Source organism: Labeo rohita, chromosome 21, assembly GCF_022985175.1.
Source record: "Labeo rohita strain BAU-BD-2019 chromosome 21, IGBB_LRoh.1.0, whole genome shotgun sequence".
Classification (NCBI taxonomy): Eukaryota; Metazoa; Chordata; class Actinopteri; order Cypriniformes; family Cyprinidae; genus Labeo; species Labeo rohita.
This window is the reverse complement of record NC_066889.1, coordinates 13973165-13989705: the sequence shown is the minus strand read 5'-3', so window position 1 is coordinate 13989705 and position 16541 is coordinate 13973165. Positions and strand designations below refer to the sequence as shown.

Here is a 16541-nt window from a genome sequence, read left to right as displayed (position 1 = left end):
TACTGCAGCTTTAAACGTGTAGCCAGGCTATATGAAACGATTTATGGCTGTTAAATAAACTGTAAGACAACTAACAGGACCTACATTTAATACGGTAGCCTTGCATGTGTACGCGTTGTGAGCGGGTTGGCATGAACTGGCCAATTATTAGGATTTGAAGGCGCGTTTAAGGATGACGTCAGAGTGAAGTCCGCAAGGAGACCGTTCAGGTGAAAGGAGGTTGAGGTGGAAAACACGAGATGCTCGAGAAGGAGAGTCCGAGGATTCCGTCATTTCATCATGTCGAATGGTCGTTAAATTAAAAGGCAGAGAATATAACAAAAGATTAATCTCGCCGCCACTGATTACGACACACCGTCGTCGGCAGCTTCGACCAAAACGGCTGTGCTGAGCGAGGCGCGAATATGATGCACGCGCTGTTATCCAGCCATCGCTCTGTGTCGAGCTTGCGATGTTTTTGTCACACAGGCTGAGGGGAAATCAGGCGCAACAGTTACCCATTGTTCTTGGACTAAAATTCAAGAGAATCGCTACTGGGATAAGGTGATGTGATAACCTCTGTAAGACACGAAAAGGAATGGACGCATCTTTTGGGGATGCTCTTGTGTAGTGAACGACGCCACCATAGAAACGTGGTGGCACTCGCCGCTGATGGGGTGAAATAGGTTACGGAGAGGTCCTGACGGTGGACCGCAGTGCTATTTTTCATCCTGGACTGTGTGTGCCGTGATAATACGTTACATGTTAGAGAAAAATGCAAGGGGTGACGGTGACGGGAGAAGCGCCCACATTGAATGGGGGCGGAAGGGAGGAGGTAAGGCGTGAAAATGTTGGTAAATAAAAGCATGAGTTTATTGTTGCATTACGAATATGTAGAAGGTGAAATACGATAAAGAAAAATAATCGACATTTATATATTTTTAAATACTATTTAATGCATTTTATATATATTAAAGGTATCTACACTGTTCTTAACATGTTGCAGAGATTATAAAATCATAAAAGTAGTAAAAAACATTATTGTTAGCTTGCCTGTAGGCAACAGTGTGCAAGAATGAAAAGAAATTATTCAAAAGGTTTCATTTGGAGTGAAAGTGAGGGATTGCTATCCATTTTTACTTATGTCAGAATAAAAAATGTTTAAATGAAAAATGTATTACAATAGCCTACATACATATTAATAGCTATGACATAATCTAATAAAATTGGAATTTAAATTCCTTTTTACCTGTATTTTTATTGTAATTAAACATTAAATAATAAGAATATATATGTATATGTATATATACATATACATATATATTCTTATTATTTAATGTTTAATTACTTATATATATATATATATATATATATATATAAACATCTGACATAATAACACATTCTTCAGTGCATGAAGCAATACAGTGTCATGATTTCATATTCAAAATAATATTTTCTCACTGCTGTGATGCAAAAATGTATTTATAACTAATTTAAGGAAAATAGTTTTATAATAATATGTTTAGTACTAAATGTAGTGTGATCAAGCAAAAGCTTTTCTTTGTTTATTCAAAGTCACCTTCATATTTATCTAATTCATTGCCATCTTATATGTTACCGTGGACCACAAAACCAGTCATAAGGGCAATTTTTTTTTATTGAGATTTATACATTATATGAAAGCTTAATAAATAGGACAATATTTGGCTGAGATACAAAAATCCAAAATCAAAATATTGGGTAAATCGCCCTTAAAGTTGTCCAAATGAAGTTCTTAGCAATGCATATTACTAATCAAAAATTACGTTTTGATATATTTATGGTAGAAGATTTACAAAATATCTTCAAAGGAACATGATCTTTACTTAACATCCTAATGATTTTTGGCATAAAAGAAAAATCGATAATTTTGACTCATACAATGTTTTGTTGGCTATTGCTACAAATATACCCATGCTACTTGAGACTGGTGTTGTGCTCCAGGATCACATGTGGTTGCAAAGTGAAGAAAATTGTTACAGCATTGAGTTACTCACATTGAGAAAATATTATTTTGAATATGAAATCATGCTGTGCATGAACACTGTATTGCTTCATGCACTGAAGAATGTGTTATTATGTCAGATGTTTTTTTGAGCTTTAGCTGTAAGACATTTGACTTTATTTAATCTGGATTGCAATTGCCTGTTTATTAAGGGGGTAGGGCCTGTAACCTGTCTAAATGCTTTGTCACCATAGGAACGATGAAAGCTAGTAGATGAGAATGCACCCCCACTATTTCCGTTTCTCTTTTTTGCCAGATCTGTGATGGAAAGAATGATATCATGCATCTAATACAGGCTAAATAGGTTTCTATAGCTTCATGCGTGTAGTTTTTGTTAGCAGATTTTTCTGTTTATTATAAAAAATGACACTTTCAGAGAATCCTAACAAAGGCTTATTTATATGTCGTTGGATACATGAATCGCCTTAAATATGTGCATTGAAAAATAGGCTTTCTTCACACTTTGATTTTCTCACTTTGAGTTTTCCCACCTGGCTCACAGCATTTATCTTAGATAACCGGAGGTCAGGTCTCAACGGGCGCGTTCATTATTTTCTGGACGGTTATTTATCTAGTGTAGTTCATTAAAGAAAATCCAATAATTAACACACACACACCTTTCTAGCAGCACACACGGTGCCTTGCATATTCTTTGTGACAAGCCTTTTCTCTATTCTTTCTCTCACTCACACCCTCAGTTGCCGAGTTTACCCCCCATATACGGTTACAGACTGATCGATAGACTGAGAGACAGTGGGGGATGGGACGTTTTTGTAATCATTATTGAGTTTTCATAATGTTTGTGCTACATTGTCACTTACAGACGTATTTTAGCTGCAGCTATTTCTGTTTAGTGACAGCTCTCAGTTTACAACGTCTAACGTTCAGCTGTTCTCTTTCTTCGTATGTCTGCCAATGAGTCTGGATGCTTTGTTCGTGTTGTTTTGTGGATAAACGCAATGAGCAATCTCAATGAGCACTCGCCTGGTGGGATAGAAATAGTTGTATATGCTGACAAGGCAATTAAGACTTTAAGAGGGCACTCAGACCTTCCTGTTTTAATTTATGACTATCTCTTTCTCCTCTGCAATTTACTATCATTAGTGTATCCACATGCCTCTTACTCATAACTAGTCTCTCTGCTAGCTATTCACTGATTAGTGTGCTTTGTAGCCCAGCCTTTGATGCATTTCACTCTCAATATCATTTGTTCAGACTGAATATTTTATGAGGCCAGTGTCCTTCATCTCAAAATATTGCACTCACAAATAGAAATGAAAGAAAAGCCTCTACCAAGGATGAGAATCGTAAAGAATTTCCTTATTGATTCCAGTTCATTATTGATTCCATGTCAGTCTCCATTAGCAAATGATGAGAGAATTTCAATAATAAGTATATTTAAGACAATTTAAGGAGACAATCACTTCCAGAACAAAAATTCACAGATAATTTACTCAACCTCTTGTCATCCAAGATATTCATGTCTTTCTTTCTTCAGTCGTGAAGAAATTACGTTTTTTGAGAAAAACATTTCAGGATTTCTCTCCACATAGTGAACTTGCAGTTAGTTTTAAATGGCTCTAAATGATCCCAGCTGAGGAAGAAGGGTCTTATCTAGCGAAACTATTGGTTATTTTCTAAAAAAATTACAGGTTATATAGTTTTTAACCTCAAATGCTCGTCTTGTCTAGCTCTGTGTGAACTCTGTGTATTCCGGTTCAATACAGTTAGGGTATGTCGAAAAACTCCCATCTCATTTTCTTCTAAAAAATTAAAAATCATCCTACATCGCTGCAGAAATACCAACCCAGTGTTTACAAAGTGAACGTGCAAAAAAGATCAAATGCCCTTTACAAATGAAGATAGAACAGCAATGTAGGACGATTTTGAAGTTGGAGAAGAAAATGAGATGGGAGTTTTGCAACATACCCTAACTGTCTTGAACCGGAATACACCGGAGTACACACAGACCTAGACAAGACCTAGAGAATTTGAGGTTAAAAAGTATATAAATTGTAATTTTTTTTAGAAAATAACAGATTGTTTCGCTAGATAGGACATTTCTTCCTTGGCTGAGATCATTTAGAGCCCTTTGAAGCTGCATTTAAACTGCATTTTGGAAGTTCAAAGTCGCTGACACCATTGATAGTTCCCACTATATGGAGATAAATCCTGAAATGTTTTCCTCAAAAAACATAATTTCTTTACGACTGAAGAAAGAACACATGAACATCTTGGATGACAAGGGGGTGAGTAAATTACCTGAAAATTTTTGTTCTGCAAGTGAACTTCTCCTTTAATGCAAAAATTTTAGAGGTGGCCTATAATTGGCCTTAAAGAGATAGTTCACCTGCATTTCAGCCCGAGCTCGATGGGCCCCGACTTTTTTACACCCCTAGGGCTGGGCTTCAGCCAGTTTTCACGTCATAGTTCAGACGCGGGCCGGGCATCGAGCCTGTTTTAGGCTTCTCCTTATTTTTTTATTTTAGACATCCACCAGTTATGGTGATGAAAAAAAATTCTGCGCTGGTGGAAACAACACAAGACTTCACTTTCGCTTTCCTCTTCCGAGACCGGATCAGAAGGCGTTTAGTGTCTCCGTCAGCAGCAGCAGCAGAGAGCACACCTTCAGTGCAGCTGGAACAGCTAAAGCTTGCCCAAAGCACCTGCAAAAGTTATTACCATGAATATGTCGGAGGGAAATAGTAAGGGGATTTTTGAATTATTTATTAATAAACTAGTGTTTTCTAAATCAGTGTCGCAAGAATGATGTTGCCGATCCTGACTCGCCATCTCCTCTTTATACGCGCCTTTAGAGAGAAGTGCATCTTTACAGATTACATAATGAGTTTTTGTTTTCGTTTTGTTTTATTTCGTTAACTAAAAATTTAAAGCTTTCTATAGATATATTTATCATGTCTACGTTCATTTTTGTGAAGCTCTCCTGTTGAGACAACAGAAAGCGCATCTTGCTTGTTTTCTTGATTTTATAAAAGCACAGTTTGCAATGTTTTGTTGATATTGTGAGTTCACACAAATAAAAGTAGACCCTTTACAGTTTCGAATGATGTATTACTCTTACCTTTATGAGCAAAAATTACGGAATATTTCACATTGTTTCCACTGGCGCCTCCATATTTTGCACATCATGCTTTAGCTTCCACTCTCCACACAAATAATTGGGTATGTGCCTAATAGCGCACATTTAACCTTTAAAATAACATTGTTTTACTTGAACTGTTTTATAGATTTTATTTTATGCAAGTCGTGATGATTTAAGAAGGCAAAATTGATCAAACAGACTATGATCATGATCAGACTAAAACAGTAGTAAAAGCTGTTTTGGGAGAAGGGGGGAAAAAAGACGGGCTCGGGTCGAACTCGGCCGAGAATTCTGATGAGCTGTCGGACAAGGGCCGGGCTAGGGCCTATATTTGAGGCCCATGCACGGTTCTACCAAAAATTACAATTCTGTCATCAATTACTCACCCTCATGTTGTTCCAAACCTTTGTTCATCTTTGTTCATCTTCAGAACACAAATTAAGATATTTTTGATGTAATCTGAGAGCTTTCTAATCCAAAAATAACGACTTTATTCAACAAAATTCTAAGACTGACGCAGAAGAGAAGAAATTGTTGATTAAAGTCGTTATTTTTATTTTCTTTGCACACATAAAGCATTCTCATAGCTTCATAAAATCACGCTTGAAACACTGATGTCACATGGACTATTTTAATGATGTCCTTAGTACTTTTCTGGGCCTTGAATGTGTCAGTTGCCTTTCAGATTTAATAAACAATATCCTAATTTGTGTTCCAAAGATGAACAAAGGTTCTGACAGGTTTGGAACGACATGAAGATGAGAAATTAATGACAGAATTTTCATTTTTGGCTGAACCTTTCCTTTAACATAATACAGAAATAATGCAAATAATGCATTGACTGATACACACTTGCAGAAAACATCTACACTTGGTACACGTTATGATTCTGCCCATCCGTCAATGCCTCTCAATAGCATTGAAATTCACATGATCATATGACTGCAGACATTCTTGGCGCATCTAAATAATTTAACCTATAGAGTGGCTCTGAAATAGCAAACTTGATCCACTATTTATATATCACTGCCATTTTGTTCTATGCAAGTGTCGTAATCGCAGCATCCAGCATTGAATCTCACTGAATATCATTCACATCTCTTAAGACACATTTCCTTGTGGTACCAACACTAGCTTCTCACTCTCCCACAAATGCATCTCTCTGAGATGCTGTGCAGTGAAAGCATCTAGCGAATAAATAATTAATTTCTGATAAGGTTGCATATTTTATTGAAATTTAAAGGAGTAATGATACTTTGTAATCCAAAATATATTCAATATATTACCTTTACATAATATGCTAATTATCACGTTTCATGTTTATTAAAAACATGTAGATATCAGCTAGTGCTCATGGTAAAGCTCACTGCAGGCCTTAATGGATTCTATCTCTCCCATCCCAGTTTGCTCTCTTGTCCTTGTAAAAGGAACAATTAAACTCCTGCCAAGAGGAGCACAGCCTCCATGCCACGCTTGGGCTGCAGCCTGCTTTTAGTGCTGCAGTTTCTCACAGCAAGGGCATTGCTCGTACTATTAGCTGATTTATGTGTGTAAGTGTCTGTGTGTGTATTATGTGAAGAGACAGCAGGGAAAAAGGACAAAGATAGGACGAAAAAATAAAATATTGCAAACCGACCGTAGAAAACCTAATCTTTTGTGCCATGTGAAACTGTATGCTTTGTTTTTTCTCCCTCCTACTAGTTTGGAATCAGTTCATCTTTGCCCATATGGCCACAATACCTCAAGCCGCCACTGGGGTCACACCAGGCAGTAGAGATCCATATGCATTTGTGGAGATGATGCACTCAGTGATGTCTAAAAGCTTCTAGACTTCCCCTCCACAGTCATACAGAGTGTTTTAAAAGGAGACATGGTTTGGGTTACGAGCAGCCAGGAAATGTATTCAGCCCTCAGGAGAATGATCTATTACTGAGTTCTCTCTGCTGCATGTCAGAGTGGATATAGCGGACTGTGCTTCACTCAGCTGGGCATGTTGTATTACAAATGAAATATACTAGTTCCCTGAATCATCTAAAACACGGGTTCAACATAGCGTCAGGGGACCCCCAGGAGGCTGCAAAGGAGTCTTAGTGGGTCAGTAGTAGAAAATAAGCATTAAAAATGGTAGATTATAGGCATTCTGCCCTAGCACTAGTTGTTTAACAGTATTAAAATAAATAAAAGCAAAACTGCATATAATTGTGTGGCAAAAAGGCAAGAATCTCTCCTTTCTTGCAACATGCAGTTTATTTTAAAAATAGTTCTTTTGTGTCTTTCTACAGATTTTTTCTTGCCATTGTCAGCTAGAACTATATTTTGGAAAGTACCATAAAAATACATTTGAATCGAAAATGCTCTTTTATACATATCATCACTTCAGTAGTGGGTAGAAAAAAGTTCCATATATATTTGAATGATTTTGTTTTGTTCTTGGGGGGTAACTAGTTACATGTAACAGAGTTACGTAATTTAATTACAAAAAAATGTAACTAATCTGTTTACTTACAAAGGGGTGTTACATCTGAATATTTTTACATGCATACAGATTTAATTGATTTCTTTACAAAATCGCATTGACTGCTCTAAAATGTGAGACACCAATGTTTCGGGAGTTTAGGGCAGAGAATAGGATGATTTACAACCAGGGTAGGGCAGGAAAGGCCAGGGTGTATGACATATTTTACCATATGGAAATGCCACTGCTGCACATGGGGATCATATTTTGGGTTCCTTTATGGAAGCCTGTTTCCACCACTGAATAAAAAAAAAAGAACAATTGCGACTTTATATCTCACAATTCTGAGAAAAAGTCAGAATTGCAAGATGTAAACTCGCAATTGTGAGTTATAAAGTCAGAATCACTAGATATAAACTCAGAATTCTGACATTTTTCAGAATTGCGAATTTATGTCTCACAACTGTGACTTTTTCTCAGAATTGCGAGTTTACATCTTGCAATTCTGACTTTATAACACACAATAAATTCACAATTCTAATAACCTATCAGTCTTTTTTTCCCTCAACTTTAGAATGTGCAATTCCAAGTCTGTATCTCACAATTCAGACTCTTTTCTCAGAATTGTGAGATTTAAAGTCGTAATTGTGAGAAAAAGTCAGAATTGTGATATAAACTCACAATTTCAAGTTATAAAGTCAGAATTGCAAGAAATAAACTCGCAATTCTGAAAAATCTTGCAATTCTGAGAAATAAAGTCAGAATTGCGAGATATAAACCCACAATTTGGAGTTTATGTCTTGCAATTGTGATTTTATAACACGAAATAAACTTGCAATTCTAAGAACATAGTTGTTGTTTCCCCTCCAAATTGGACTTTATATATACTTATAACTCGCAATTCAGGGTCTATATCTAACAATTCCGAGAAAGAAATCAGAATTGCAAGATATAAACTCGCAATTGCGAGTTATAAAGTCAGAATTGCAAGAAATTATTTTTTGTGAAATTAAAAGCTTTTTTATTTTTTATTCAGTGGCAGAAATGGGCTCCATAATCCTTGGCATAAAAAAGTTAAAAAGAAAAAACATTGTTCTAAAATGTATCAAAAAGTGTTTTTCTGCCAGAACTAATTTTTACATTTTCTTTCTTTCTTTCTCTCCTGTTCCCCCCAACTATGCTTCCCTCTGCTTTCTTTTGGCCCTGGCATCTATTCACTCCCATTCTGTCAAATACCTTCCAACCCATCTGTTATTGAATCCTGCCCCATCCCATTTCTAATCCATCTGCACAACCCTCTGTCCCCTGGTCATCCTAAATTTCCATCCACATCCGGTCACCCTCTTCCCACCTACAGCAGCGTCCCCTCAAGCAGTCCCTGAGTGGCTCACTGTGCCGAGAGTCCCACTGGAAGTGCCTGCTGCTCACCTTGCTGATGTACGGCTGTTTTGGCACGCTAGGCTGGTGCTCCCTATACCGCATCACCGTAATTACTTTTGACGACCAAGCCTACTTCTACAAAGGCAATGCCCGACTCTACCACGACAGCCCGTGTTCCAACGGCTATGTCTATATACCCGTAGCCTTCCTGGCTATGCTGTACGTCGTATACTTGGTGGAGTGCTGGCACTGCTACTCGAAAACAGCTAACCTTGCCAAGGTGGAAATCACAGAGGTGTATGACAGGATACAGCGATTGCAGCAAGCCACACCCTGCATCTGGTGGAAAGCCATTAGCTATCATTACGTACGCCGTACTAGACAAGTAACGCGCTACCGAAACGGAGACGCCTATACGACTACGCAGGTGTACCATGAACGGGTCAACACACACGCGGCAAGCTCTGAGTTTGATTACTCGCGTCTCGGGGTCAAAGACGTTTCGAAAGAGCTGCAGGGATTGTTGGAACATCCCGTCACTCGCTTGCGCTTCACCAAGTGCTTCAGCTTCGCCAGCGCCCGTGCCGAGACCGCCTACCTCACTCAGCGAGCACGCTTCTTCGGGGACAATGAGGGTCTGGACGACTACATGGAAGCACGGGAAGGCATGCACCTTAAAAACGTTGACTTTCGGGAACACATGCTGGCATTCCCAGACCCAACACGACCGCCCTGGTACACCAGGCGTTGGGTGTACTGGCTGGCCTCGGCTTTCTTGCTATCGTGGCCTCTTCGTGTGATTGCAGAGTATCGTACTGCGTACGTACACTACCATGTTGAGAAACTGTTCGGCGAGAACGAGGACGCAAATGACAATGATAATACGGAGACGGGTAACTACTGTACGGGCTTCGAGCATGGCACTGGGGGTCCCACTCTGCGTGTCATATCGCGTGTCAACACGGTGGATATGACCGAACTGGAATGGCACATTCGCTGCAACCAGCAGATGGTGCCTAGCTACTCCGAGGCCTTGCTTATGGATTTGGATATGAATACAAACACGCCATTATCAGTTGCAATGGCTGCACGTATGCGACGCAATTCTAGCTACTTACTTCAGAGTTGCCCTAGGTGCCGGCGCTCAACAAGCAGCTCTTCGCTCCCTTCCTGGTTTCGAGGGAACATGGCTGCAGGGACAAACTCATTCCCAATTAGACCTGCCGGTAGGCTTTCCCTAAGTCGCAGCGGGTTCTCTCTCGGCCGGTTGCATAACGCAAGAACCCGCCATCCTTGCCTGTTTCACTCAAGGAGCCTCGGAGGTGGGATGGGCGGCCGTGTGGAAGAAGGTGGTGGGGGTTTCCTTGGTCTTGGGTTTAGAGTGCCAGATGAGGAGAGAAGGGGTGTATTAGAGAGCGAGGGGCTAGAAGACGACGACGTAGAGGAGACAGGCCAGGAACAAGTGGAGGACAGGGAGAACGGAGAGCCCAGAGAGGATGAGAGAGACAGGCCACCCACTTACCAAGATGCTCTGTACTTACCGGTGTTAATCATTCACGGGGAAGAGAGCTGTCATGGGGGGCATGGCATTGACACGGGTTAAAGAAACTAATATGATATAACGAATGATTGAAGTGGCTTTCGAAAAGTAGAGGCAGACTGACATCTGAAGGCAGATGGGAGACCAAGAAGTCGAGGAAGAGAGGGGAATTCTAAGAACCAGGATTGATGTCGAAGAGACTGATTTGTGTCTCTGTGTAACAACTCAGAATTTGTTCATGAATGTGTAGAACGTTGTAGGGACCGAAATGAAAATAATGTACGGTCATGTCGTATCTACGTCGATACAGACTGACCCTAAATATATATACGTAGTACATACCTAGTAGAAAATACTGATAGGCATGGAACATCAGTGTCCTATATCGATCTTAATGTCCTATTATTGAAATCTCTGACATATCATGTCCATAACAAACTAAAAAAATCAGCGTGTCCTCCTTTTGACCATGGGAGTAATATACTATACATGAAAAGCATGGCGTCTGCAAGCTGCTTTTAACATTGCGAAGCAGTTTTTGCGACTCCACATTAATGTGAAAAAGCCCATGCTGGTGTAGTTTTGTAAATCCATGCGTTGACAACATACAAGTAGCTTACTGAAAAAGGGGCTGTTCTAAATAGACGTTAGTTAATTCAGATTGACTACTAAGGTAGAGCTGATGAAAACCAAACGGTCCTCAGGGGGAAAAGTAAAAAAAAAAGAAATCAAATAATAGTAGACCTAATAAAAAAGGATGGTAAAAGATCAATGAGTGAATGTAGGCTGGTGAATTGTAATCCCTCACTGTTTGACACTGTGCTTTAATCCACTGTCCTGGCTAATGACTTCTTTTAATCTCTTGTTCTGTTTAATTGCCTGGTAGAAGCACGGTGCTTATGACTTCACTTATCTTTGCCTTAGAGGTTTGTTATGTCAGCCTCATGTCTACTGCAGCCAACTGAAAGTAGATCTGTTCAGCAACTCAATGTATTGCTTTTTATTCTCCTGCATACGTTTGTTTTTCTATCAACTTCTATTGCTTTTATACTAAGCTAACGATATTTTCTATCCCCTGCCGTTAAACCATTTCTAACACATTATTTAGTGTTTATAAAACCATTGTCCTTGATTTGTTGGGACATCCATCCGTCCATTTGTTAGGCCTTCACATTCCTTCCTTCTTAGACTGTTAGAATGTTTAAAAAGCTATTGGATTAAGCTCGTTTCAGTTTAATACAGCTATAAAATAGACAACACAAATACAAAGTAAGGCAACAATCCACCGTCCCATGTAGCCACATCGGTGATATGCACTTAGAACAGCAAACAAGCATAAAAGTAGTGTAGGTCAGTACAAGCACAAAGCGTCACCTACTTTCTAAACAGTGCAGGGATTGAGTTAAAATAAGCTGTCCTTGGAAACACTGGAGGAGCGAATGTATAAACACAGCCTTGCACATGGAGAGGATATTAAAAAACAAAAAAGGTAAAGTCCAAAGCACACACCAAGAGCATCCCTCTATTGTTTGTAGGATTTCTACTAATCAAGTTATTGCTAATACGTCAACAAGCACTAGCATATCTTTCAGCGATGAGGAAATGATTACAGTGGTCATGACCATGATGCTCTTATTAATAAAGTCAAACCATTAACAATGTGTTCGTTGAGTGCATTTATTTGACTAAAACTGCTGTATTATAGAGTGTGTTCACGACGCGTCATCAGTTGGCCATATTGGTGGCACTAAACAGTGCCAGTGAACAGAATGAAACAAGCATATTTTGCTGTTTATTTCTGGTGAAAATGATCAATTATTGTCATGTTTTGGGCTGTATTAATCGGTCAGACTAGGAAAAACATTTGGAGTACTAAAGACTGCCAAAAGTTATAACAAATCAAGGAGTAGAGTGCTAAAAACTGAGGGACAAAAGTCAAAACTGAACCAGGATTTTCAGGGCAAGTATCTTAACAACATTTGTGTTTGTTCTTATCATTTCTGGTCAGGTAGGTGAAGTATTAGGTTAATAATTAATACTGCTCGTAGGTATCTTTACCACCTATTATCTTTAGTCTGTCCAAATATTGTGCCCCTTCCTGCTTTACGTAGTCCTTCTCTATATGATTTAGCAGCTTCCACGTTTTTTCACATTAATTTTATGGTAATAAAAGTAATTTATGGTTTAGACAGCATAAATTAGCGGAACAAGGTATTCAGTAGTACATTAAGGGACAGCAGATGAAGCTTTGTAGCTAATTCTGCAGTTTTTTGACTGTCTAATTTTTTGACTTGTCCCTGTCAAATAATGAATTAAAAAAAATGAACAATGCATGTTGTTGTTTACATCTGAGTATCGCCAGTATGGCCGTGCATCTGGTGAACTGATTAAATCGTGCCATAAAACAGTTCATTTTGCTGCTTGATAGTGCAAATAGGTTTGTCTTACTATATTATTTTAATGTATTAAATCTTAATTATGAGCACACTGGTTTGTAGTGGAAACAGTTTTATTGTTTACTGCACGTTGTCACTACTTCCCTCCCTGGTGAAAAAAACAGCATATGCTGGTAGGTATGTTTTGATGCTGGGATGCTGGTTAGGTAGGTTTTGATGCTGGTTTATGCTGGTTCTTAGCTGGTTTAAGCTGGTCCTTTTGCATGGTCATGTTGCTGGTCAAGGACCAGCATAAACCAGCATCAGAACCTACCTAACCAGCATATGTTGGTTTTTTCACCAGGATTATGTGGCTAATGAACCGGAAATTTCGCTCATAAGCTTACTTCTGCGATCAAAAAAAAAAACAAGTGGATAGAGTTTTGACCGAACCTGAAAGTCATAGAAGCTTCACTTGACTTTGAATGAACCTTTACTATTAATTAATAATGCTGTGAAATTCTGGACTTAGTCTCAGTAACTCTAGGCTAATGACTAGAGTTGTTTTTAGGGTTGGATCAATGCAAACTTGGCAAACACCTCTGTTGTTGCTGAGACGTGCTCAGCAGTGTTTCATGAACAGTGAAACTGTTATATATAGTCTATGGTTACATAATTGAATGCATAATAATTTTAAATTTCCCAAAAAGCGCTTTGAATTTCTAGGGATTTTCACTGCGGGTGATCAATCATGCTTAATGGGTGGCCAGTAATAATCTCACAACGTGCTACACAACACAGGCTCAAATCGCATGTGTTTGACCAATGGCTCCACCTAGTGGTCGTTTTCACAACGAAGCCTTGGGACGTTTGAAGTGTTACTATGAGGAAACGTACAAAACCGAATATAGGTGGAAATGATGTTGTAATTGATTGCCTACTTACGTCTTAATTGCATTTAATGTCGGGAATCCCGCAGGGAATTACCTTGCAAAGTATGTCGTCCTCTCTTCCTCTCCCTCCCTCTGCTCATAATCTGTGTTTGAAGGACAGGACAGCAGTTCCCTCATTGCTGCTAACAAATAATAGAGGAAGCGAGGGAGAGCCAAAGGAGAGTGACTGTGTGCTGCATTAAAGGACACAAACCAGACCTGGTAAGTCAAACATAAAAAAAAAATCACACATTTTCAGAGTAGTCTGACATTACTCAATTATAGATTGAAATGTTAAATATGTGCATAGCAGGGTGGGTCTCTTAATGCCTGATTCAAGAAACTAATTACAAGACAATAGAATCTCGTTGTTAGTGTTAGTCATGCATTTCCAATGAGCACTACATTCCATTGCCATTCAAGTGCTTTCAGTGGATGCTTTGTTTAATTGATTTAATTGTTGAATAATGTCTTATATAAGTTATAAGAGTATAGTGAAGTAACAGTGTCACTGAGATAAGCTTTTCACTAAGCAGCTTGTTACCTCCCTTGAGCCTGATGATTCAGACTAGTGCTGCCATCAGAGATTTAGGTCGCACAGCGTGTTGCCCTAGTGACAATGATGAGAACCACTTTTTCGAATAGCAATTTCCTTATAAATAATGTGGATTGCATTTAAAAGTCTAATAATAGTTAAAACAGGACCACTTTTTCTGCAATTACACCACACTTTAAGTTTAGGAGTATTTCCTAGTGTATATATATATATATCAGCCAGTCACATAGCAGCATATAGACTCTATGCATATAGACATGTATGCATGGTCAAGACGATCTGCTTAAGTAAAATCTGAATGGGGAAGAAAGATGATTTAAAGGGATAGTTCACCCAAAAATGCTGATGCAGGAGCCACAAAAAGTATTCTCATAGCTTCATAAAATTATGGTTGAATCACTGATGTCACAAGGAATATTTTTTATGATGTCCCTAATACCTTTCTGGGCCTTGAACGTTCTGGTTTCATTGCTGTCTATGCAGGGTCAGAAAGCTCTCAGATTTCATCAAAAATATCTTAACTGGTGCTCTGAAGATGAACAAAGGTCTTACGGGTTTGGAACGACATGAGGGGGAGTAATCAACGACAGAATTTTCATTTTTGGGTGAACTATTTCTTTAAATGACTTTCAACGTGTAATGGTTGTTGGTGCAAGACGGGCTGGTCTGAGTATTTGAAACTGTTAATCTACTGGGATTTTCACAAACCACCATCTCTAGGGTTTACAGAGAGTGGTTCAAAAAAGAGAAAATATCCAGTGGCTGGCAAAAAAGCCTTGCTGATGCCAGAGGTCAGAGGAGAATAGCCACACTGGTTTGAGCTCACAGAAAGGCAATGGTAACTCAAATATCCACATGTTAGTTAAAGTATGAAGAAGAGCATATCTAAATCATCAGACCTTGACACAAATGGGGTGCAGCAGCAGAAGACCACACAGAGTCAGCTCTCCTGTCAGCTAAGGATAGGAAACCGAGGCTACAATTTGCACAGGCTCAAAAAACTGGACAATAGAAGATTGGAAGAAGTTGCATGATCTGATGAGTCTTGATTTCTGCTGCAACATTCGGAAGGTAGCAGCAAATTTTGAAAAGCATGGATCCATCCTGCCTTAAATTAATGGTTGAGGCTGCTGGTGGTGTAATGGTGTGGGAAAAGTTTTTTGGCACACTTTGCACCTCTTAGTACAGGTGGAGGGCCGGTGTCCTGCAGAGTTTAGCTCCAACCCCAATCAAACACACCTGAACCAGCTAATCAAGTTCTTAATAGGCCTGCTAGAAACTTCCCCACAGGTCTGTTAAGGAAAGTTGGAGCTAAACACTGCAGGACCGAGTTTGGGCACCCCTGCCCTAGTACCTCTAATTGAGCATCATTTAAACACCACAGCCTGCCTGAGTATTGTTTCTGACCATGTCCTAAACTGGTTTCTTGAACATGAAAAAAACTATACTCAAATGGCCTCTACAAGTCACCAGATCTCAGTCCAGTAAAGCACTTTTAAAGGATGTTGTGGAACGAGAGATTTTCATCATGGTTGTGCAGCCGACAAATCTGCAGCACCTAGACCAAACTCTCTAAAGCCGGGCTCACGCATAATATCTGTACGTCCAATGGATAGTGGAGATGGAGGAAACTGCTTCTTATGTTTTTGTAGTAACACTGTCCGTATAATATGTTGAAAACATACCACAACCGCATGGAGCAAGGAAAGCTCTGGAGTGAAATCGTCTGAGTTTTCAACATACCGGGTGAGTGCATAAAGCTGCTAGCACGCTAACTAACATTTGTAAACATTAGTTGCTAAAATGACGATCTGTTGTGTAAGATCACGTGAGGGGCTCCCTTCATCATGAAAATCTTAATAATATCTTGTAGTGTGTGATGCGCCACAATTTTCAAATCTTGTAGTGTGTGCATGTTTAAGATTTCAGGGAAGATAATCTGCAAAGTTTCTCCTTAAGTGTGCACTGCAACCAGATTTCATAATTGGTTAGGATTTTCAAAAATCCTGTAGTGTGAGCCCGGCTTAAGGGATGTTTCTAGAACCTTGTTGAACCTATGAGAAGGTGTACCTAATAATGTGGCCAATATATTAAATTGGGCAACGTTAGTTTCTAAGAACACCTTTTGTGATGTGTGACATACAGTAGCAGAGCAAACTGTCACACCAGAACCCACC

At 39.1% G+C, this 16541-nt stretch overlaps 1 protein-coding gene across 1 annotated transcript; it reads left to right on the top strand.

Annotated features, from left to right (window-relative positions):
- The first annotated feature begins 154 nt into the window (after positions 1–154).
- Positions 155–12160, top strand: LOC127152865 (transmembrane protein 151B). Its single transcript, XM_051093733.1, has 2 exons — positions 155–814; positions 8939–12160. The coding sequence occupies exons 1-2, from the start codon at positions 755–757 to the stop codon at positions 10562–10564; spliced, it is 1686 nt and encodes a 561-aa protein (XP_050949690.1). The 5' UTR covers positions 155–754; the 3' UTR covers positions 10565–12160.
- Positions 12161–16541: the final 4381 nt, after the last annotated feature.

Excerpts from the sequence above, each read along its gene's own strand:
- LOC127152865 (XM_051093733.1), top strand. The coding sequence starts at position 755 with ATGCAAGGGGTGACGGTGACGGGAGAAGCGCCCACATTGAATGGGGGC. Across the intron at positions 815-8,938 it reads ATGGGGGCGGAAGGGAGGAG|CAGCGTCCCCTCAAGCAGTC; the intron begins GTAAGGCGTGAA and ends TCCCACCTACAG.